Source organism: Lepisma saccharinum, chromosome 26 (assembly GCF_977018435.1).
Source record: "Lepisma saccharinum chromosome 26, izLepSacc3.1, whole genome shotgun sequence".
Taxonomy (NCBI): Eukaryota; Metazoa; Arthropoda; class Insecta; order Zygentoma; family Lepismatidae; genus Lepisma; species Lepisma saccharinum.
This window is the reverse complement of record NC_139254.1, coordinates 46,891,470-46,917,856: the sequence shown is the minus strand read 5'-3', so window position 1 is coordinate 46,917,856 and position 26,387 is coordinate 46,891,470. Positions and strand designations below refer to the sequence as shown.

At 36.9% G+C, this 26,387-nt stretch overlaps 1 protein-coding gene across 2 annotated transcripts in view; it reads left to right on the top strand.

Moving 5' to 3' along the window:
* Positions 1-26,387, top strand: part of LOC145979335 (alpha-tocopherol transfer protein-like) — a 236,394-nt gene that overhangs the window by 93,427 nt on the left and 116,580 nt on the right. Inside the window, exons 2-3 of one of the 2 annotated variants that reach the window (XM_083112194.1) lie at positions 7,073-7,247; positions 17,947-18,106. The exons of the other annotated variant lie outside the window; for it this stretch is intronic. Coding sequence (XP_082968320.1) covers positions 7,106-7,247; positions 17,947-18,106 — 302 coding nt within the window. The 5' untranslated portion in view covers positions 7,073-7,105. The remainder of the gene's footprint in view (positions 1-7,072; positions 7,248-17,946; positions 18,107-26,387) is intronic. 2 annotated transcript variants of the gene reach the window in all.

The window sequence follows — 26,387 nt, the reverse complement described above, 5'->3', positions numbered from 1 at the left end:
GGAAAAGGACAAAGAACAAGCACTTGTTGCCATTTTTGGCCGATTTCTTTCCCCTTGCATGAATTAATAAACAATAATAATTGTAAACTGCTATGTCTAATCACGACAAATGTTTCAGAAATTGAAATCAGTAAAACAGCTAGTTCACAGCTCAAAATCAAAAGGGCGGTCTGCCATAGTAGTTGGGTGATTTTCCACGCCCATAGCCATGCGGTTGCTCACTATGCAGGGACGGCGCGACGGGTGGGCGAGGGTGGGCAAGCGCCCACCCAAAAATTCCTCTGCCCACCCAATCAAATTCAAGACGTAAGTATTGAGGAATACATGAGTTCTTCAATAAGAAAAAAAATATTCTTGTCTTGACTCCGTGCACATTTTCTTATGAATATTGTCGGTACTAGAAAGTGTCACAAATTATCCCGTAAGAAGTTTCGCTTATTCGCTGAATTTGGATTTACATTAGTTCTCAGTAAGAAAAGGAAAATAAATAATACCTGTTATTTCTCTCTCTCTCTCTCTCTCTCTCTCTCTCTCTCTCTCGTTTAAAAATTAAAATACTATCCAGTATCGCAATATCTGGCTATAGCCAAAGTGCACGTTATCCGAGGTGGCGAGTACAAATTTATACATAATGGAACAAAAAAAAAGAAAAAAGAATCAAACGCGTAAATAAAAACAGTTACTTCCATATGGTATGAAAAAGACCTTCGATTCATGACAAGGTTTTCTTATCCTAGCATTTTGGGTAATGGATGTTTCATTTCGATAGTATGATAATAATCAGTGTGTGCCAAATTCACATAAATATTTGTTGTATGTAATGTATAGCTATACTTCTTGAATAATTTTGAGGGCAGAAAGTGCCTATAATGATAATTGTAAATAAATGAAACGCTTTTCAAAAGTGCTATGAAGAAGATAAAAATTTCTATGTAGCTACCATGATCAAATTTGATGAATTTTTTGGTCTAAATTACTTTGCACAATATGTAAAAATATTTGGTTTCCAAAGCGCTATGCATATTTCTGTTGAACCCTATCGAGAAATCTTTTTTTCTGCATTATGGAGGAACCAAGAAAAAATCTTCACTGTTGTCTGTGTTTACATATCTTCTGTCGTCATATATGAATACATAATGTACAATCAGCATATGTTTTGTATCGATAGAAGAAACAAGGTATTTCGTTTTATAAAGGACGTTAATAATGGCAAATAAAATATGGCAGTTGAGACTTGCGCAACTGTAAATGTCGAATTTTGGCGATCTAAAACGCGAAAATTACATTTGAGTTTCTTGAGTGATGGGGACTGGACTTTCAGTTTAAAATGGAATCCAAACCACTACGTGCCTCCATGGGGTATGCTAAAAATTACATTTCAAATATTTTTGCTGCTAGGCGACTTCTCTCCATGTGGAGCAAAGCCTTGCCCCTCTCCTAGGGACGACACTGATTTCACAATCATAAGTACTTCTTGTAACCGAATAACTTTCACTGTCTTTTGCATTGGTAAAGTTTTTTTTGCACACCTTTCATAATTTTCGCATGAATTAAACAGTACGTCCCTACTGTTATTTACACGTTCACCTACTAAAGTAGTATGAATATTTCTTCTTAACTTAAAGGGATAAGACAGTATATCCACTATACAAAGCGAAGTCACATTGAGTAGTTGAAATCATGGACAGGCAGATGCAAAAGAAAAAGAAGTAGGAAGATTATATCAGAACACAAGCCGAGGAAAAAGATATATAAAGGATAAGTAAGCAAAAATACACCATTAAAAGGGAAATGGGGAAAGAAATACAAACAAAATCTGGAGAGAGAGAGGAGAGCTGGTAAGAGAGTTTGTATGTTTGTGCAGATATATATACTTTATACCTGCCCACCCTAATTTATCAATATATGGATCCTGCCCATCCGGTCAAAATTTTCCGGCACCACCCCAGTCACATTGTCAATTCATATGTTTCTAGATGACCTTGTAACGGTAGGCAAGAATCTCAAATAAATCTTAGGTGTTGAACTGGTGTGTTACGTATTCACATTTTCTAGTATTTTTCCTCGAACTGCGAGTGCATGACTGTAAACAATACCAAGACTTGTTTGTACTTCTAACATCTGTTTCTCAGCAATTTTTCAATACAAGGGCATAATTGGAGTTATCCAAGGTCATAATGTACTCTACACACGAATGTGAACGTAAGGTTGCGGGTTGTCAGATTTTTTTGGATTTTTTTTTGGCTCAAGAGTATGCTAAATATTTTCAGGTGAACTCAACTCTAACGTCACTACAATTCTCTCTTTCTCTCTTTTAAACACTACTTCTCTCATTTGGCCTCTTTCCTTTGACTCTTTCTGCGTGTTTCATTCATCCTCAGTTTCAATATCCTTTTATTTCTTGTCTTTCTTCTCGCTAACCTATACCATTCTGTCTTCTCCCGCTTTCTTTTTTCCTTTAATTATATGTATTTATTAATTTCGTACATTACCTCTTTCATTGTCCTTCACCTGCTTATCGGTATATTTCATTACTCTTGTTTCTGTATCTTCTCTTTCTCTTATTCATCCGCATTTTCTCTGTTACTTTACTCTTATTTTCTTTCTATGGGTATCCGTCTCTCTCTCGTTTCTTACTTTCTGTTCTTCATCTCTTCTAATTGCGTTTTCTATCTTTCTCATAAAGTTCCTATGCCCGTACAAGCAGATAAATTAAAACCATGTTATTTTGGCTATGGCCCACCATTGCGATGCATCTGATAACAGACAATAAATTGTAAATGGACAAATACGGCCTAACCACAATACAATGCTTTATGTAAGGAACGCAGCTTAAGCACCAGCTGTTTAGTAACGAGAGATGTGATAAAATAATCATGATGATGATACTTCCCTGCAAGGTTCATTAATTTTATTTCATCAAACAACGGATGCGATTTTGAGAAAAAAACAACTTCCTATTTCTGAAAATATGTAAAATACGATAGTCGACCTGCATTCTCTTAAAATCGTAGACCAATATGTTATCAAAAGGAAAATGAAACTATGAGTTCTATCTGTTCTATTTTCTATTGATGATCTGTTGTTTTAAGTCCACCTTATGCACCGAAAGGATAATCGAAACTGGACCTACAGTTTAAAGTGAGGTCCAAACCACTATGTGCCTCCACCTGGTATCGAACCCGGGACCACTTGACTACAATGCGACGACGCTACCACTCCACCATCGGGGAGGCCTCATCACTATTTTATAATTTTTGATCATAAATACGGTTCGATTGGTTCGTGATTCCTATTGTTCATTTGAATGCACAGTGGTCCAAGTGAATGCAAAACCTGGCCAAAATCCGAAAAATTGAAATTTCGAAAGTAGATTTGGTACCCTTATAATTCTAGAGTAAAGGATCCATTCTATTGAAATCTACCTGATGTTACACAATAAGTGTCGCCTTCAGTTGGCTAGCAACCCTTGAAATGTGGCTATGATGTTCGTTTGTTGCAGAAAGAATTTTCCCACGTAGTTAGTTTTGTGTCTTTATAAACATTTATTAATGCCAATTTGAAACTTATTTTTTTGTTATTTTTAAGCTCTATTTATAAGGAGATACTTTTTTCATCTGGTTTAATCAAGTATTAATGTGCCGGAACTCAAGTTAGCAACAGACTTCTTATTTTCCGATACTTCTCGTTGAGTTACATAAATGCCTCAAACAAGCTCAAGTTAAGATTAAACTATCTTGCGTTAGATGAATGTTTCTAGTTACAGAATCCAAAAGTAGTTTTTGCCCGTTATTGCACCTTTTCATAAAAAGTCGTAAAATGCAATTGGATTCGCGACATCTTTATTCTTCTTAAGTTGGGTTGGGATGGACATCTGGGCAATTTCAATGTAAGCAGAGGGCCAAAGAAGAGGGATTTCAAGACCCAGGCATTTTCTTCATATCCCTTGTGCAGCTATGAATGTAAGAATCTAGGAAAAGTTGCCATTTGACAAAATCTTTGACGTTCAACGACAAGATTTTGCTGGCCGATCAGGCTTCAATTAAAAAAAAAGAAAACCACGGCTCTCACAGAAAAGTGTTATACTATATGGTACGACTCCCAAAACTATGAAGGTAATAGATTTTAGCAGGAACGAAAATCTAGACATATTCTGGATTAGTCTCTCCAGGTTACGTTACACTTCGTGGAACTGCATGGAAAGCATGGCAGGTGCATGGACGTCCACAGGATTTTTTCCAGCGAGGGGCAAGAAAGGTATTTGTTCCAGAGGGGGCAAACAAGGCATATTTTCCCCAATAATAATGTTGTTCCCTCAAAAAACATTGCTTAATTAAATTTCAATTTATATCATGTTCGTGCAATAATTAACATATACGTATTATTATGGCTGAAATGAAAGTATATGTGTGAAATATAATTTTTGGTTGACTTTCATTTTCCAGGGAGGGCCACGCCCCCTTGCCTCCCCAAGGGGAGATGATGGAATTACGCATCATTATAGATGAAAAACTCAATATGCTGACCAAGGCAGAAATTTATTTTATTATAAAACATAAACTAAACGTAACGTTATAACGTGTTATAACATTATAGATGTACCAAAGCAAATGGGAAGTGGGACGTACAACGACAAAATACCTAAAAAATAAAAATAATAAAAAAATCCCAGAACTCCAAGAAAGAGGTGGATATAATGGGAATAGACAGAGACCTCCTCAAGAAATGATCCTATAAGCACTATCTTATGGACTGGGCCTAGACGTGGTGAAATTTGAGATGAAACCAAGCAGAAAATTGAGCTGCACTTTCTCTCTATCAACATGAAAGATCAGTGGCGGCGATTGAGTTCAAAAACTGGAGGAGGACAAGGTGTCAAAATTGGTGGGGGGGCAAGGTCAGTATATTTTCCTTTGTATATAAGATTTAGCATAGTAAGGGGGCAAAAGTCGCGAAAAGTGGGGGGCAACTGCCCCGTCGCCGCCCCTAATCGCCGCCAGAAGTATTATCCGTAACACCATACTCGGACGAATTCTGGGGGGGGGGAGATGATACATGTAATCCTTCGACTCCTTAAATTCAGTCATCTCCACAGAGCAGTCTGAGATAGACTATTGAAAACGATGTATTAGACTTCCTTAAACGTCCCCTCCTGTCACTGGCTGATGTTGAAACCGATCGAGATGGAAATTGTAAATACGTTGAATAACACATAAGTTGTGGTTTACTGTATTGTGAGTGCAATTGGTATTAAAATGTCATAATACTGTCCAATATTGTGTTCCTTTTCTAAAATGATAGATCATGTGAAAACAAATATCCATTCTGAGGTCATAGACCAAGAAGGAATTTGACCATGTTTTCCATGCATCTGGACAACTGTGGAATGGCACAAAACCAAATAACTGAACCCAATGCAAAATCCAAGCAAATATGGTTCCCTCTGTTCAACAAATAATAATGGGAGCATATTATTGAGCAAAAAATAGTATAGGGTTCCGAGGGGGGTCATGGACTAGTTAGCGCACCAAATGTATAGTAAAATCACAGGTCTTTCGTACGTTCGATCCCAACCACCGAGATGAAGAAGGTTAATCTGAAGACAAGAGAGTAGTGCTCTCTCCAATCATAGTACACATCTGATTGTCTGATATCGTAAACATATTAATTTCGTATTTATACTTAGTAAAAATTTAGGTTGCTTTATTTTCTCTTTAACTTAAGAGTTAAATTCATGTTAATTTTAAATAGATTTAATTTAGTTTGTGTTGAGTCGCTTTCTTCCAGTTGATAAGAGTAGATTGGCAAAGAGACAATCACAAACACAAATGGACGACACAACAAAACCAGTCACAAAATATTATATTGGTTCTGGACCTAGGTGCCATAAGGAATCAGCCTGAAAGAGAATGCAGTTCAAATGGGGCATACTACGTGGAATTGAGGTTGATACTTAGCCCCGTCTAGTTCGTTGCACTTGTTGACACTAGGTGTAGTGCAGGTATATCCCGGTGTCAGGCTGGTGCAAGGAAATGACGTTCAACCAAGTAGACGAATAGCGGTGTTCAAGTTCAGAAAATTCAACAAATCTCTGTCTGCTGTTGTGAACGTTCATTTCATTAGTTGGCAAACACCACGTGACTATACATCACACATTACACCACTCGAGAACGTAGTGAAACGGTGCAGACACCAAATGCACAGCTTGACACCAAATCAACGAAGTAGACGAGTCCGTGTTGCACCATGGAACCAACTGGACGCGCGAGTGCAGAGAGAGTCATAAAGTGCAGCGAATTGAGAGCATTCAACAAAAGTCACACATTAAAATCAGGGTTGCTAAACGTCCAGGAATTTTAAATAAATTCAATTCCGGTCCAGGAACTTTTTTCAGACTGAATATAAATTCGGTCCAGGAACCTTCTTTTCGGATCAATTTAAATATGGTCCTAAAACCTTTTTTTCAAGATCAATTTAAATACGATTCAGGAACATTTTTCAATGAAACAAAACGCAACTTGGATCGAATTTAAATTGTGCGAGAGACAAAGGTCCCCGTCCTGTTACGGAACCAAATAGAACCCATTAGAATGTATGGATTTCTGGATCCTTAATAACCCTGGAGTTGTTCATTTCCAGGAATTGTAAAGAAGTTCAATTCCCGTCCGGAAGAGAAAATCAGCAAGTGTAAATGGTTTCTAGGTCGTAAAGAACCTTTTTATGTATAGAGTATTTCAATTCAATCCAGGAACCTTTCTTTCTGGATCAATTTAAATACGGTCCAGGAACTTTTTTCCGAATCAATTTAAATTCGGTCAAGGAACATTTTTTTAATGAAACAATACGTAACTTGGACAGAATTTAAATTGTGCTAGGAAAAAGTTTCCGGTCCTGCAACGGAACCCAATAGAACCCATTAGAATTTATGGGTTTCTGGACAATTAACAACCCTGATTAAAATCCTTAATTTTCTGCAGGTAACATCTGACACAGCTAAACATATAGGTGTTGCAGGTATCGTTCAATTATGCTGCATTAATATTAATAATAATATTGTTGCTTTCGTTTCCAGATAAATTTCGTCAGTATTACAAAGAAAAGGAAAATGTTCCACGCAGAACTAACCAAGACCGAGGAGGAGAATCTTCGGAACTTCTTCAAGGATGAAGACGCTGAGCAAGTTCAGAAGGACTTGGAGTACCTCAGGGACTGGCTCATGATGCAACCGCACTTACCACACGACATTGGTAAGGATTTCTTTGATTTGTTTCATCACGGAATTACAAATATTTTGAAATGTGACTTAGAGATTTCCTGACAACAAATGGCGGGAAAAAAGTCTACCAGTTGACAACTAATTAAGTTGATCCTTTAAAAAAAAATAAAGCTTTCCAGAGCGACCACCCCCTTCACCCTGCCAGAGGAAAACCCTTGATTTCTAACCCTTCATTCCCACCCCTGTGCAACACGTTAGGTATTTTTAAGTTGTCAGTTTTGGTGTAAAGTTCACTTTATGCACAGAAAGGCTAATCGAGATTGGACCTACAGTTTAAAGTGGGATCGGAACTTGCTTGGAAATGTTCGGCACGGGACTGTCCCGAACCCCTCTCAAGATTAGAAAATTGCACTCTCCTGCGAAATTTACAAAATCTCTAATAATCCATTATATCAATTTTTCACAGCCAGGTAATGTATGTGAATGGAATATTGGTAATCGTCTTCTTGAAATCAGATCGAAAATACCATCCTGGAAAGTGATGGGAATTTGATTTCATTAACACTGAATTTCAATTTTAAGATAAATGTAAACAGTATTCTTTATTTAATATAGGAGATAAGTGAGTGGAGAAGGTTACACAATTTTGAACTGCATAATTTGTATTCATGTCCAGATGTTATTAGCAAAATTAAATCAAGAAGACTTAGGTTGGCAAACCTGATGGTAAGAGACCTGTAGGATGGCCAAGACGAAGATGGAGGGATAATGTTGAGATGGAAAGGAAATTGGTAAGGATGGTAAAGATTGGATTGATCTTGTCAAGGATAGGGACAGATGGAAGGCATGTGTTGCTGCAGCCATAAACCATCGGGTTTAACAATGTTAGAGAGTTAGTTTGTTAGTTAGTTTATCAACCAGTTATTAATGCTGTTTTACCCGAGCCTGAGGGAGAGGTTCAGAGGACCACACATTTTTTATCACAAAAATTCAAGAAAATATTTTTATTGATTTACTGCATCCTTTATTATTTACATAGGTACAGTGTAATAATTACAAAAATTACCATCATTAATAAGAAAAATAAAATCCAATTATTGCATTAGTGTGACATATATTTTATCATTCACTAAGCCTAAAGAAAGCCATATCAGTTTTGCATCAATGCTTTTTGATAATTAGCAAGCAGTGTATATTAATTATAATACGAACAAAATTATCATCATTACAATGGAATTGTACACTGAGTGCTATTTGGGATCACACGTCCAAAGGGCGCAACATGAATTTTTTGTCGTATGTATGTGTTACCTATATGATTTTATGGAAAAAGTAAAACAGAAACATTAAGAACATGCTAGGATACAAAGTAATGTATTTTCTATTTCTTATGAAAGTATCCATAGTTGAAAAGTAAAAGAAACTTTGCAGCCTCCAGCCTTGTGCAAGCCAGGGTTAAAATCGTACGTAAAATGAAATATATGTCATTGCATTTTTCTGCTTTTATAGACAGTATAGAATACATTGGAATACTATACTTTACATGACCTGGTAAAGAAAATTAACCTTAGAATGTTCTTAGTGCGTGGTATGATACGGGATATGATGCTTCTTGCTGTAATGATCACTATTTAGGAAAAAAACTATAACTTAAAAATACTTTATTTTAAGTTGCAATTCAATGTTACAAAAACTCCTTTAAAAAACACAAACTATAATAAACATAATCTCCACATTGCAATATTCACAGTCTATTTTTGCATTTTCTTATCTTCTTCTCAACCTCTGTCATTTGCCTGCAAATGTATGAAAGGTTAGAAACATTTTTAAGAAAACTGGTATCAAGGGACTTTGCTAAATGTGTATGATATGAGGTGGTGGATCAGTTAGACGTGTCTACCCTCGGGTATCTTATCGGAAACGTTTTGGTAGGGAGCGTTTTGGTAGGGAGCGTTTTGGTAGGGAGCGTTTTGGTAGGGAGCGTTTTGGTAGGGAGAGATCCAAATCTTTGAGAAGATTGAACCTTGGAAAATGCAATCTCACTTCAACCCAAGGTTCCAATTATCCTTGACGTTGACCAGGTACAAAGAAGTAACCTTGAGTAGAAGCAGTACATGATCCTCTGTAATTTCGTTTTCCTACGTGCAACCATGTAGTGCTTCTTTTTGCCAAGGAGTTAGAAGGGCAGAGAGGTAATTGTGCATTCAAACAAAAACAGAAAGAAGAACCTAACAGATTGAATTTTTTAGAATTCTGACGTGTCTGGTGTTTCCTGACCACACTTATACAATATATTTATGATGAGAAGGTCGACTCATGTGAAATGGTAAAACACGTGTTGGTAAACCCTTTGAAAGATTTGTGACATTCTGTGTTTTTAGTCCTAACTAAGTTTAATCGATGTGTATTATAAAATTTCGAAATAGAGAAAGAGAGATTGCATAGAGGTGGAGCCATAAAAATTAGCAAGCTTTAAACATTTATAGACATGGGCAAAAAGGAAAAGCTAAAATGGGAATCCAATCAGAATACACGGCTATCGATTTTAAGTAACTAAAAGCCAGTTGTAGCACTTTGAATTGAAACGGACAAAAACATACTCTAATGTTTTCGCCTCGCTAATACCTAGCCGATGAAGACTGGAATTCGATGATTTTACATTTGGAAGTTTCCATAAATCGCAGCAGGATTCCAGGAAGGCATTTTAGGGCAATCATCAGTTGTTATGATCCAAATATTACAAGAAATCAAAATGTAGAAATTGATAGAAAAAAGGGAGAAATCATATTAAATATGTGGTGATTATATTACGGCATTTTTCACCTACGTTTCAAAGATAATCGCGAAGATGAGATGAAAGAGATAGAGAATCAAGCAAAACGTAACGTACAGTCAGCGGCAATAAATATGGGACACCTATATCCTGAACTACTCGCTTCCCTGTATGTCGCAGTGTGTGTTGTCCAACTTCACGGCGGCAGTCAAACTTGATTTTGAATATTTACTGTTGAAGTTTTTTCATTGCCGCGGAGTTTTGCAACACACATAGCGCCATGCATGAAAGAGAACATTTCAGATGCTAGATGTTCCATGTTTATTGACGGCGACTGTACATATTTATTTGCTTATACAGTAAAACCTCGTTAATCCGGACCGCGATAAGCCGGACTTCGCTTAATCCGGAGAGGCAAAAGACAGAAGAAAAAAGCAGAATGCAAGGTTTTGAATGTGGCTAGAAGTCAACAATCGCATTCGTCATTTAGCTCCGTAACAGCTAAGAATACGTACATCCAAAGTCCATGGGAGAACTTCCCAAAGAAAAGGCAGTCAACCACTGATGAAATTCTGTTTCCTCAGACTTTCGGGAAGAAGCCGCATTGATACAGAAATGCCCTTTAAATACACCATAATAAATGTGTTTTGTTGCTATAAACGGATTTTAATGCACTTTCTACTGCTCTTTTAGGTTATTTCAGTTAATCCAGACTTTCGCCCTCCCCCATTAGTTCGGATTATCGAGGTTTTACTGTATTTTTGTTATTTAGCGTTGCTTTTCTGCCACTTTTGGCTATTCGAGACAAATAAAATGAGTGTTGATATGAAATTGACGGACGAACACTCACAAATAGCACTTATGCCCAGTTTATATATGTTTATTATACGGGTATTGCATAACCGAAATTCGAACCCGGGGCCCTGGCGTCATAGTTTTCTGTACTAACCACTCCGCTACGAAGGTCAGTTGTCATACCCAGAATTCGAACGTAGGGCCTCTTGCTTTCTAGCTCGCTAAACTAACTATTCCTTTACTTATGGCGGATTTTGTTGACATTTCATCTTTTAACTGGTGCAACGTAGACATTGCTATCTAGTACAGAAATCCTGAACATCCTCCTCAGGTTGAAGAAATGTAATTTTTTGGGCCATTTTTGGTCAATTTTTTACCATTTTTTTAAAAAAATTTGAGGTCATTTTTTAAAATTTTGCGTCATTTTTAAGTCATTTTTTTAAAAAAATTATGTCATTGCAAGCTGAAACATAAGAAGTTCAACAATTTCTGTTTTATATGAATATTATCTTGCGGTACTTACTCTGTGTTTAACTACCAGCGCAACAAAGCCTGTCTGAAAATCGCGAAATGCAACATTGTCGAGTTTCTTATTCATAGTCCGTACAACACACCAAGGTGAAGAAGCAATTGTTAAATTCTTTGTCTTGGAATATATATACTACTTTCAATAAGCAGATTGAGTTTCGTACGAATTTTTGGGTCATTTTTCAAAGATTTTTTGTCATTTTACAGGATTTTTGTTGCCATTTTAAAGGCCATTTTTCAAATATTTTTAGGTCATCAAAATCCGAGCCCTGCATGACCTTTTAAGAGAACGATTTGTTTATGTTGGTTACTGTGTAGAAGTGAAGGCTGAGTCAAGATTAGTAAACAGGCGTATTAGTGAGCTTGGATTAGTAATGCAGACATTTTTTCTCTCGAATTGGTATCTCGTGCGGTGGACAGTACTAAATGGCACATAGTATATGATTTAGTGATTGAGTTTTTAACTGAAAAATTGGAGAGTTTGTTATTTAGAAAATGAAAGTAAGGAGGCGATGAGTTTCAAATGGCTCGAATTTTGGCGCCATTGTTTTGATTAGCCCTATTTGAATTTACTTTGTCCATAAAATGCGAAAAATACTTACCAGTGTCGCTAGGAAACCGACCTAGTTAATCAACATTTCAAATCTTGAATAGTATAGCTGAGCAAAGTGCTGAAACCTGGGGAGGGGGGAACTTTCCCTTGGCAGATAAGGTTCAGCACAGTGCACCATCAAAAGTTGCAAGAAGTGCGGGCGGTAGGCAACTGCCCCCGCTAGATTCCCCCGCCGCTACTGCTGAAAATTGATATCCGAGCTTTTGACTAAGCACACTGACTGAACGCATTTTGTGCATAAACATATTATTTTTTGAAAGTTATGAATAGGTTGAAGCTACGTATATTTTATACCACTATTTGCCACTTTGACTTTCAGAATTCGTGTACAATTTAAATTAATTGGTATACGAAATAAATTTTTAAGTAGAATTTATATCATAATACATTTGTATTCGGTATAGATCATATTACCTCAATTTTATTTTTATATGCCCCGTACTTGTCCGTATATTGCAACCAAGATGACTAATGTTACAGCTATCAGTGATCCTAATAATTCATAACTCCGCAATACTTATTATTGATATTGATATGTTCCTCATTGCAGATAACACTGGAGGACAAAATTGAACATTTTTGGCACACGAGGGAAAATATCTGATCCTAATAGAACTTTTTGCGCTGAATTTAAATGTTTAAGTAGTTTTTCTCCATCACCCACAGTCTCTTTGTAACACCCAGGTTAAATATGTAATATGTTTGTGTATCTTTACATACATACGTGGAAGTATTCAACTTAACTAAAATGTGAGAGTTGTTGATTTCCTTCTGCATTTTGCACCTGGAATATCCCTCTTCAGCATCCAACTGTAATCAGTAAGAATTCTAGCCCTCGATTGTCCCTGGTACCTCTTTTCCATGACAAATGTCTTGGTGGGAACGCTTCCCGTGTTCGTCACTGACTGCACCAAGATTGGCAGGAAAGAATCCAGGTGAGAGTTCAAGAAATGTATTTTCAGGCACATCACCCCATATCTTTGTATGATTGGAACATTCACCCACAATCTAACGGTAGTTCGGAAATTTATGATTTCCTAAAACGTTTAAACACAACGCTTTTAAATTAACTCCACGCTGATCTTTCAATTTCGCTAAACAGACCTTCACATTTTTTATTCGTTATCAAAGATCTAATTTGGGAGCACACAAAAATTCCTTCCTTGTTTTTAGCTTCCTAACATGAGGAAATGACCATTGGCTTAACGAAGTTTTGAAAGCCCTCCCTAACTTGATATGCAGTGGAGGAAGAAGAATCATATCAGAGTTGACTAGTGAGGGATGTACAATATTTTGATTGTCCAGGTGTATGTGATTCACGATTTGGCCATTCTTTCTTGTTGCAATGATTTATTATTGTCCCTGTTGTCCCATCTCACACAAGAAGCAGCAAAATTTAGTATAGCCAAGCTGCAAACCCTTTAACAACACAATTACATTTAAATAGAAGCATATGATACAACAATACTTATCATACTGATTTTTTTCTAACAGCATTTTCATATTTTCATGTGTTTCCTTCATGTTCGTTGTACACACTAACGGGACAGAAGGAAAGTTGTTCCCATTGTGCAAAAGATCTCCGTTCAAACTAGTTTTCGAGGAATCTGTGAACAGTCTCCGCTGTATTGTTTCATATTCACAATCAAATAGATCCATAAATTCGCAAATATTATTACAATATACTTTCGTTTTCTCTGGAATTAAAATCTTCAAATTCCCTTCCTGTCGGTTTTTGTGTCTTTCTGAAGGAGATTCCAACGTTTCAGCCTACTGTAGATACCAACAGTTCGACCTGTTTTTTTCCACAATTTCAAATCCCGACCAAGATTGTTTAATTCACGTTGTGTTAGCAGATGAGGTTCACAGGAAGAGGCTTCGAAAGTAGAATGATCTTGAATCTCATTTTGGACTTTGGTTGCTCCGTCATGTTTCCATCCATCTTCTATAGTTAAAGGTGTACGGCGATGTTGTACATGCACTGGCATCACAACAGATGGCAAATTTGGTTACTTTACTGTTTATTTGCATTTACTACTTATTCATTTTACCTTTATAAAACAGAAATAACAGTCTGATGAATAATCTCGTGGTTAAGCTACAACCTTCCATTTACATTCAAGTCACATGAAATACAAGGTTCCCTCCCCCTTTTCAATGGGATTCAGCCCTCCCTCGAAATAAAATTTTCGTGATTCATTTTGCGTCTATAAAGATTAAACTGTTTGTGCTACCTTCTGTTCGAAATCATTTAAAATACATAACTTATCACAGAAAAAATATCTGAAATTCGAAAAAGCAATAACTAAAAAATCTCATTGTGCAAAAACTGTGGGTGATAGATAATTCTGAGTTCATATATGAATTCAGTGTAAAAGTTTACATTAGAAACACAATATACGTTTCATGTGTCAAAAACTGTTTCCCAGTGTAATTAGTCCTTGGTGTCTTATCTACAATAACGGGCAATCTAAAAACCTAGACAGAATTCTCCTGCTAGACTTTCAATTTGCAATCAGATGGTACTTTTTTTCTTTATTCATCAGCCTTGATAACGAAGTTCACATTGGCTTTACAAGAATGTAGCCATGAACTAAAACGATGGCTTGTCAATTAGCCACTTTCGAAAGGTGCATGATTTACCTTTATTTATACATCTTATTGATGTTCCATTTTATAAAAAGAATAATAACTCTTATATGGAGGTTTCTATAAGTATTTTATATATATATAAAAAGTTATGTTTAAAACAAAATTGCGAATTTATTGAAAGTGGAATATCTCAAGAGCTGTGTTAGGTTATAGTAATATTGTTATCTGTTTCCGAGCTAGGTTTCACATTTCACGTTACTCTCAGGGTATTAGAGGTGTTGCCATATTCTGTTCTTTGAACATTTTCAAAGGAACGTAACATTCCAAAAGGCTGCGCTACGCCTTGTTTTATTTCCCGCCATTACGTTTGATATATTTATGTTGGTATTTACTGTTAGTTATTGAGTTCATCGTCATGAAAGTTGTGTTGTGTAATATTCTTTGTAGACAAGAGAAATACGAAATTCCTATTTCTCAAATGCCACACGTTGCATGCAAATCAGATTGTTGGTTCGTGAGATGGAGCTATTTACAATCGTTCGTCTTTAATATCAATATGGATTTTAAATCAATGTACTTTATATCAATTTCGTAAAAATAATTTTCATTATTACAAAATGTAGTAAAAATCAACTGCACCTGTCAATAATCCGAATCGACCCAAGAACCCATCCTAGAGAAAGGTCTTTGTCAAACCGACAACGAAGTTACCAAGGTACCCAGTTCATCTGAACCAAAAATTAATCCTCTTTACATATACCAGAATGTTCCGGAAAATTTGGAGTATTGGGAACGTTTCTGAAACTAGCAACCTGACTGGATACATTGTTGTCACTATATCCAAGAGGCCGGTGGCATTCGCCGAAAGAGACAGATCCTCTTAGTCACAGAGTTAGAGAATACTCAATTTTTCGAAAGATAATTGAACTGAGATTATTGTGGATCAACGTACGATAATAGCGGTGAGGTTTCTGTAAATTGTAGTGATTAATACTTCATTTACACTGTCCCAAGGGAGCTCACAGAGGCCATAATTTAAAGATCCCATAATTCTACCGCATAAGTAAATTGATGAAGATGCCGTGATGTTATATGGCTTAGTCTTACAGTAGTCACAAGGAAATTTGACGGCCAAAGTGGAGGTCTCGAAGAAGCGAACGAGCCACTCGAAATCTCAAGGACATCATTGGGCACCGCAAAGCGTGACTTTAGGATGGTGTTTGGCTGAAGATTCAAAAGAACACAAGGAAAGTTCGAACCACAAGTTGGAAGCCAGAAGAAAGAAAAAAAACATGCAAATCAAATTGCATAAGCAATAAAGGAATTTAATATGAAATGTGACGTCATCAGAAAAGTTTCCAACTATACGAAGACCAAACAGAAAAAGATGTAACTACATGTTATTTTCTAGTGATGGCGTGTTGAGAGTAAACGGATATTTTGGAGTTGTAAGAAGAATAGAATGGATAAGGTAAGGAGAAGTCCAAGAAGAAGAAGTCCAATTGCCATCCTGGAGGTGCCAATTTTCCCACGTACAGAAAGGGAATGTCAAATCACAACTCAATTTTCAAATTTTGTAAGAATGATAGTTCCCATTTTAATATCGAGGCCTCTGAATCTGTTTAAAGAAGGAAATTATGAAACTTGGAAACTGGGAAGAAGACCTGATAAACAATTGAAAGGGTGTATCTGTAGAAAGTCTAGGACAAAAGAAAGATAACTAGAGAAAAGCGAAATGAGAAGTAATGTTGTTAGATATAATATTGAATAAAGTAAGGAAGAAAAAAGAGAAAATAAAAGAATAGAACGAGAATTCCACAATCCTTTTGCCCGCCTAACAATACCTCAATGCAACATCGCAAGAAATTAAAACCGTAAAGCCGGATTTAGACGAAAGCTTTTCCTTTAACATTTTTGCTAGGATAAATGCTATGTAAATGCTTCCAAAAATCTTATAGCAGGTAGTACTATACACGAAAGCATTTCATGAAACATTTCGGTTAGCTGTTGAGATTACATTATATGATACATACAGCACGATAAGCACATCGAGTTACACCATATATGGCGAGTGACGGTGTTTACAATTGAAAAAAAAATATTCCATCCGTGTACAGTAAACGTTGTAAAGTATATATTTATTCAGCGCCATGCTTCTCTAGCTAAAACCATTTAATACGGAGCGTAAATCCTCTCGGTTGAATAATTATCGTGTTTTAAAAATTTGAAGTGATACGTTGTTTACATCTCACGCGACCTCCATTACAACTGTACTCGTGACATGGAGGTCGCTTCCGATTGGTTATGCTACGACAAATGCTACGGAAATAGAGCCGGTTGTTTCCTTGAGAAATGCCATGAAATATGCCATGGCATCTGAAATGCCATAACACTTCTCACTTTACACGCTACCATTTTGGTCATGGCATAAATGTTAAGAAAAATGCTAAGGAAAATGCTTTCGTCTAACGCGGGCTTTACAAAGATATGCTAGCCGACTATTGGCTCATCAATGATCAGTATAGGAAAATAAAATATGTAATAAACATATCACAGAATAGTCTAAATGTTCCAAAGTTGGAGACTATTGTTGCACATGGGCAGTAAGATTTTCCTATGGGTATATTGTATGATGCATTTAGCACTTTCTTTGGAATGTCTATGAGCTTACCAAATTGTGCTTTGGTAGCTTCAGCAGATTTTCAGACACAAGCAATTGGTGTGGAAGAACAGTCAGAATTGACCGTGTCATAAAGTTCCTATTCTCTGTCTTTCTGCATAGACATGAAATTATTCATTGATTGTTTGCTTTGGTGTTTTAAGTCCACTCTATGCACAGTAAGGCTAATGTGTTCTGGACCTACAGTTTAAAGTGAGAAGAACTTAAATTACTTCCGATATGTTATTAAAATAGGAGGAACACGTTGTAGCGTCGTCGCTTTTTAATCAAGGGGTCCCAGATTCGATACCCGGTGGACGCACATAGTGGTTCGGATCCCACTTTAAACTATAGGTCCAGTCCCGATTAGCCTTACTGTGCATATATTAGACTTAAAACACCAACTCATTCAATCAACCATTTCGTTTGGTATTTACTTTATGTTTATTTTGTCAGAAATAAGAAAAAATGGCTCTAATTGTATTCCTTGATATCGAACTTTACAGACTAACAATTATGCCGTTCAAAATTTGCTTGTTCTTTTAATTACTACATCTGCGAAGTATGCACAACAAATTCACACAATGCATGGTTTAAAAAGACGCATTTCGCAAAGTTGACAATGTCTTCATCCTTCCCTTTTTATGAATTCAAAGTTATTGCAAAGTTGCTTACGTGGATACATATTATAACATAACATAATATCTAATTATACATGACTACAAATATGCAAATACCTGTATTGAAGTTGGTTATGTTTACTTTTCCAGAAAACAGCATGCTTCTGAACTTCCTACGAGGTCGAAAATACAGTTTAGAAGAGTCGAAGGCAAAGCTGGACAAGTACTACACTTACAAAGGAGTTCTTCCTGAATATTGTTCCAACCTCGATCCCCTTTCGGATAAACTTAAGTTCTCACTTGATCATCAGTAAGTATTAAACAAACAGAAGCTATATTCTAATTGATATTTAATTCCAGCTATTTACACCTGTACTGAATGCCAATAAGACAACAACCGAATAGGTCGGAAGTGGCTATATAAATCTTTAACTACACAAACTTGCAAAAAACTTATTATTACAAGTACATTTATATAGTCTTATATTTCTCAACATAATTATTAGTAACATTAGTTTATCGTTTCGCCTTACCAGTTGTCCGATACTCTTATCTTAAAAGCCACTTGCCTTCTGTCTCAACCAAATACATTCACTGACCCTTAAGCAGGCATTAGAAGACGCATAGCATAAATGCTATGCAAATGCTTCCAAAAATTTTATAGCAGATAGTACGTTACACGTAAGAATTTTACTTAACTTTTCGGATACAACATGAAATGCACGTCGAGTTACACCATCTGTCATGAGTGCACGATGTTTACATTTGAAACAACTAAAATATTCTTCCATACGTGTACAGTAAACGTTGTAAAGTATGTATATAAGCAGTGCCATTGTTTTATACCTAATAACGTTTTATGTGAAACGTTATTCCTCTCGGTTGAATAATTATCGGATTTTAAAAATGTGAAGTGATACATTGTTTACATCTCACGCGGCCACCATTACAACTCCACTCGTAACCTAGAGGGCGCTTCTGATTGGTCATGCTACGAAAAATGCTACGGAAATAGGACGGGTTCTATCCTTGAGAAATGCCATAATATACAGTGCGTTCATTTCGATCTTCAGCCGAGAGATAGGGAGAAGCGTGGCGGGCGGCGCTGGCGGAGATGCCGACATTTGCGGCCTGTAATGCCCGCTTATTTTTATGGACATATGCAGACATTAAATATAAATATTGCAAAACGAGCACTAACCTGTGTTATAATTTATCATCTGTAATTCATCCACGTTCTGCCCTTATATAACAAAAAAATACCCTTTAGAAACAATGTTAAGAGCCACAGATAATAAAACATTTTAATAATAGTTTTGACCAGTAACGTCCTGCTTAAGTTTATATCCTTGAAAGAGTTTTGTGTCGATGGGGATCGTTTGGAGGTTTCAAATGTGCAACACTGTATCAAGATTACGCTGTAGACGAAACCGTTAAAAGTCATCTAGTCGCGAAGGAACAAATAACTCGAGGTCGGAGATTTCGGATTGCAAGGAAACTCACGAAAACCATTGACTTTTAAAGGTTTCGTCTACAGCGTAATCTTGATACAGTGTTGCACATTTGAAACCTCCAAACGATCCCCATCGACACAAAACTCTTTCAAGGATATAAACTTAAGCAGGACGTTACTGGTCAAAACTATGATTAAAATGTTTTATTATCTGTGGCTCTTAACATCGTTTCTAAAGGGTATTTTTTTGTGATATAAGGGCAGAACTTGGATGAATTACAGATGATAAATTATAACACAGGTTAGTGCTCGTTTTGCAATATTTATATTTAATGTCTGCATATGTCCATAAAAATAAGCGGGCATTACAGGCCGCAAATGTCGGCATCTCCGCCAGCGCCGCCCGCCACGCTTCTCCCGATCTCTCGGCTGAAGATTTAGACTGGGACAATTTTCGAAAATTCTGACTGTAGGAAGCATTTTTGAGGAAAAGTGGGCAAACAACATTTTCTGAATGTATTTGATGTGCTGATTACGAATATTTTGTTTTCCACTCTCGATTTTGGTGATATGCTTCAAATCGCTAAAGAACAAAATGGCGGCCATACGAAATGAGTTCCTATTAACTTTTGAAGGAGCAGAAACAAAATAGTGATCTTGGTGTCAAACATTATGTTTTTGGGTATGCTGAATCCAAATATTATGTTTTCTAATCTGAAATTTTAAGCTATGTGCTCCAAATCGCTAAAAAAACAAAATGGCGGCAATACGAAATGAGGTCCTAATAACTTTTGAGGGAGTAGAAAGAAAATAGTGATCTTGGTGTCAAACATTATGTTTTTGGGTATGCTGAATCCAAATATTATGTTTTCCAATCTGAACTATTAAGCTGTTTGTTCCAAATCGCTAAAAAACAAAATGGCGGCTACGTGCATCCATGCAATGTTTCGTATCCATACTTTTGAACTAGGAATAAAACAGTGTAACAATAGGTTTTTAATACAGAAAAAAGTATAGAAAATTGCTAAAGTAAAGATGCAAAATAATAATATTATTCAAAGCATAAGACCATATTGAAATATTAACAGTACCAGTGTATGATAAATCCGCACGTTATCCTTATTGTACCTTATTTTGCCTACAAAAATAGTATAACATTTTCTAGTCACGGATATTCATGCACTCCTTAGTGCCAGTATCTGCACATTTGCAAGCTGCAATACCTACAAGCTGGCCTTTCCTGCAGGAACATGTAGCGGATATACAACCACCCAAACATCCACAGGTGACAATGATGTCGTAGCAGAGTTGTGGAATTGGTGGCAGCGATTGAAGTTTTGGAACGAGCTGTCCATCAACCATTTTCCATCCCAAGATAGTAGGTGGTGGTAACACAGATTTTGGTATGACCGACTGCCTCCACACCATGGCTTGATAGTGGACCCGTTGAACATGTAACCGTAGAGCATCGGTAGTGGGAGGGGGGGGGGGTGGCAGTGCTTGTGGTGTTTTCCCTTTGCTGAACAGCTTTACTCTGGCTTCATCACAGTTTCTCGCATCCGGTACACCATACAACTTGCATATAAACTCCTCTGCCTTGTGTGCTGTTTCTTGTTTCAATTCGTCAACACCAAGATTTACTAGATCATTATTATTAGTGTTAAATATTTTCCATGCTGTCTTCTTACTGATCCCAGCAATGTAGGATACTGTGTCGCATCCTGTTATGGCGTGGAATGGGATGAGAGTTTCGAAGACAGGATCCGTAAATGAAAGCTTCCGCCTGACTTCATGTACTGGAATGTTTTTTTTGTTGTTTTTTTTCTTTTATGTTCCTGCTCGCAACCACAATTTCGTACATCTAATCTTGTGAAATAACGCTACCAATTGCACTAATACATCTGCATCACGTGCTGAGACAACAATGTTATCAGCACCAGAATGAATACAGTGAAGTACAATGCGAGTGTCCGCCTCTTCGTGGTTTGCCTGCAATCCTTCAATAGACAAATCACGATTGTTTGTCCGTACGTCATCCTCATTATGAAATCCACCGGAAACCACAAATATTTTGTCTTCAGGAGCATTGTCGATCAAATGATGATTAGAGAGAGAACAGGCCAAATCTTTTTTATTCTCCGAGTTAGCAAGAAAGTCACTGAATTTGTTGGGGATTGGCACGGATCCATTTTCTATTACTCTCCTTACTAAATGAGCATGTTTCAAGCGCCTATCCCTTGTTCCAGCCTTGATTGAAGTTGCGTTATACCGATCAAAGGTGACATCAATCCTCTTAAAGCTTCTTCCCGTAGAAAGAACAAGGTTAAGAAATACATCTGCCAGTTGACCAAAGTTTAAAAATTCCTGCAGGCTTTCCAAGTGCAACAACTAATGCTTGACAATCTATTATAAGGCATGACGCAGACGAAATTGATATATCAGGTGGACAAATTACATCCTTGTTTATCACATCAGCTAGAATGGCTTTGTTTCCTGTTCTCAGACTTCCGTTTGTGTTGGCAAGGGAGATTGGAATTGGCATTAGTTCATGACACAAAATGCGATTTAGATCCACATTACGACATAGGCAGTTACGAGGCGCTGGAGAATATTCCTGTCAGTTTTCAAAATGGTTTCCTTGCCACTTACTACCAATTTAACTTCATAGAGGGACTTTAAGGTCTTTGCATTTGACTTATGTAGAGGACCACTTAACTTGACTTGTATGTGACTTTTACCAGGGGTCATCATCCTTTCCTTCACGAAGGTGTCTAGCTTTACCTGGCCCAGTGTTTCAGCTTTGAGGAGAGTTGAAGTAGCTAAATCCTTTGCTTGTGGCAATGTTCTGGAGGAACTGATAAGAAACATCTTAAGATGATGGCTCACAGGTGCAGGTCTTTTCAAATTTATAAGTGGATCCATGGTTCTATGTTTCTGTCATTCTGAAATAAAGTAAAAAAAGAAAAAAATGTATCATAGGTTTAGTCATTTTTGTGGTTCATTTGTTCAAAAAAGAGGAAAAAACTACAATTTTCAAACCTGTCAGATTAGAAAACATAATATTCGGATTCAGCACACCCAAAAACATAATGTTTGACACCAAGATCACTATTTTCTTTCTGCTCCTTCAAAAGTTATTTGGAGCTCATTTCGGATGGCCGCCATTTTGTTTTTTTACTGATTTGGAGCACATAGCTGAAAATTTCAGATCAGAAAACATATTTGGATTCAGCTTGCCCAAAAACATAATGTGTGACGCCAAGATCACTATTTTCGTTCTGCTCCCTCAAAAGTTATTAGGACCTCATTTCGTATTGCCGCCATTTTGTTTTTTAGCGATTTGGAGCACACAGCTTAAAATTTCAGATTGGAAAACATAATATTTGGATTCAGCATACCCAAAAACATAATGTTTGACACCAAGATCACTATTTTCTTTCTGCTCTTTCAAAAGTTATTTGGAGCTCATTTCGTATGGCCGCCATTTTGGTTTTTTTTAGCGATTTGAAGCATATAACATCAAAATCGAGAGTGGCAAACAAAATATTCGTAATCAGCACATCAATTACATTCAGAAAATGTTGTTTGCCCGCTTTTCCTCAAAAATGCTTCCTACACTTTTTACAGCCACATTTCTGAGAATTTGCACCAGGCTAATTGAAATGGACGCACTGTATATGCCATGGCATCTGAAATGCCATAAGATTTCTCACTTTACACGGTATCATGTTGGTCATGGCAGAAATGATAAAAAAAATGCTAAGGAATATGCTTTCGCCTAAACCGGGGCTTATACATTTCTTCTTGTCTCTAAAGACGTAGCGGTAACGTCATCATCTCACAATCAAGGGTTTCCGGGTTCGATACCCGGTGGGCGCACATTGCACAGTGGTTCGGATCCCACTTTAAACTACAGGTCCAGTCGCGATTAGCCTATATGTGCATAAAAGTGGAATTAAAACGGAACTGAAACTCAAATATATCTTTGCCTATATTGCCGTACCGATCGGTATTTAGTGGCTATACTTCGGACGTAGTACGGCAACTTACGTTCCATAAGGAAAGTAGCAGACTATATGGGGGAGTAATACAAGCATCGGGTTAGGATTTGAAATTTTGAAGATCTTGTGAAAAATGTGGAAAATACATTTGAAGAGTCTAAGAGAAGAACCTGACAACTCAGATTTTACGTTACTTCACAGGAGAACGCATTCAAAGTTTCGACTCAATACTTTCCAATTTTATACCATTTTTAACTTCCACATTTGCCTGGTCTTGCTTGGTTTATCATCTGTAAGAACATACAGAACTACACTGTCGGAGCTATTTAATGCCATCGACAACAGTAAATCGAGTTTTCTCCCTGTAATCTTCAATTATTAAGAGGTGGGTCAAAAATCATCCCTTGCCATGGAAATTTAACTTCCTTTTCTCCTGGATAATGAAAGTTTGTTTTAAGCAGTCTAATCGCGACTTGAGCTACAGTTTAAAGTAATATCCGAGTCACAATGTACGTCCACCGGGTGTCGAACCTAAAACCCTTTTATTACAGGGCGACAAAGTTACCACATTGCCATTGGGGAAGCCTTCTCGTCGACAGTGAAAAGAACACAGACGCTTAAGCACGCTCTCCTCGTGTTGTTGATACAATCTCCACCAGTGTTGTGTTCTCGGTCAAGGCCAGACATGAAACATGATGCTTGGTTCTTTCTTCTATAAAAGTAAACGCAATTATGGGTATTTTTCGCAAGGTATTTACTTTTATGGCAGGACCAACTTTGAAGATAGTTCTTAATGAGGAATTTTTTTCTTCCAGAATACACGTTTCCATTTTCCCAGACATTTATTTATTGCACATGTGTGAACCGTGCTCAAATCCAGATAAAATCATCATGATGCAACAGTTTGGAAACAGCGGTTCTTCCGACACGACAAAACTCGTTTGTTGTTTGTGCTGCAGAAACACTGTAGGCCGTTTGTCTGCAAAGATATACATTTGTTGAAGCTAATGTTTTAATACCAAATTGAAATTCTGCCCCCACACAAAAGAACAAAATAGAGAACAATAGAAAATACGGGCTTTCAGCGTTGCAGTGGTAGACCCGTCGCTTGTAATGAAGGTGTCCCAGGTTTGACTCCCAGTGGAGGCACATTGTTGTTCGGATCTCACTTTAACCCTTAACTGGTGAGGTGGGGTTTCAGCTACCCTACGAATATTTTGAAGTGACTGTACTTACATATTATTCACATCTGGTACCCGGGGTTGTGTTGACCTGTGTAAACAGTCCGGTGAAATATTGTTGCATATACAGAGTGGGGTGGACTAAACCCCACCTCAACACTTGCGTAACATTTATTGTGTGTTATGAATTTCATGAAAAATGCATCAGTGTAATTTGATTGTAGAATACTTTTATTATTCTTTATATCTATCTCCAAATAATCAATATTTTGTAAGAATTTGGGTTTTCTTCTTCTTTATGAGCTGCAAAAATTAAAAAATGTGAAGGTGTGCATTTTATACTTTTCATTTTGCATTTTGAAAAAAATAGCATTTATGTGTATTTTCTGTAATGTTTTGTCTAAATAAGTGATGTAGTGATGTTAAAATCAACTTCATTCATTATTTTACTTTTGGAAATATATTCACAACCATTCCTTTGTGAGGACATTTTTTTCGGGGATCGTCTCACCCCACCTCACCAGTTACGTCCCAAGAAATCCACCTCACCAGCTAAGGTAGGTCCAGTCCCGATTTGCCTTACTATGCATAAAGTGGACTTAAAAAACCAATTCAATCAATCAATCAATCAATAGAATTGTCTTGATCGCTGCACTTTTTGACTCTCTGCACTCTGGCGTTTAGTTTGCTACACGGGGCAACACTGACTCGTCTTCTTTGTTGATTTGGTGTCTAGTAGTGTCTTTGGTGGCTGCATCGTTTCCACTACGTTCTGGAACTGTGCAATGTATGGTGTGTGGTTACGTGGTGCCTGATAACTAGATCTTGGATTTTTAGGTTTTAAACCTATTTTTTCCTTTACAGGTATGTAAGAAATAATACGTTATGCCAGCGTTTCGTTAAAAAACGCGACTGATGAAGTTTTATAGTGTCTAAAATAATCTATTTTGCTTGTTAGAACCTATTTTAGGTTTATGCGTCTAAATCAAGCATCTTTTTTAGGTTTTTGTATATTTGCAAAGGTTTTACAGGATTTTTATGTCACACGGATGCATTTGCTTTGTTTGGTCACGAAAAAATTCAATGACGAACGTACTCTCCGATTTCCCTTCCTTCAAATCCATGGTGATTTCTCAAAGCTATAAACAAAGCAAAATGTCTGGTGCCACTGTTACCTGTACAATCCAAAGTGGTTTGATCTGTGTGGTCTTGCTCACTTTCGCGTCACTTCGGTGCTTTGTGGCATTCACGCCTTGCAAACTAACATTTCAGCATTGAAGTTTGCACCACTGATTATGTTCTTGTTGAAAGATTATTTTCAGCATATAAGATGATCCTCACAGACAAAATTGCAGATTTTATGGAATTTTGAATTATTTTAAGTTTTTTTTAACCTACTTCAAGATTTTTCGACCCTAACTTAAGATTTCAACCTATTTTAGGATTTTAGAGCCTATTTTAGGAACCAAAAAGCACACTTTTTAGATCCTAAAATTCCGAGGTCTACTGATAACTAATCAAATGAACGTTGAAAGCAGCAGACAGGCATTTGTTGAAATTCCTGAACTTGAACATTGCTATCCGTTTACTTTGTTCAACATAATTTCCTTGGACAAGCCTGACACCAGGATACACCTGCACTACACCGAGTGTCAAGGCAAAGAGTGCATCGAACTAGTCCTGGTCATTGTGTAGTATTAATAAAAATGAGGAGTCACGAGAACGTACTCCAACGGCAGCGTGGTAGAGGCACAAGAAATAAGCAAGTGCTCATTTTTTAATTAATAACATTCTCCACTTTATAATTTCCAGACTAACCATTTCTGGAAGACAACTTACACGCATACATACAAGTATAATTGTACAGTGGGATCCGTGAGCATAACAGTGCAAATTGTTCATGACTATCTTCATTAATTTTTCTCATGCTTCCTATGTGTTTTAAGCGATGATTTT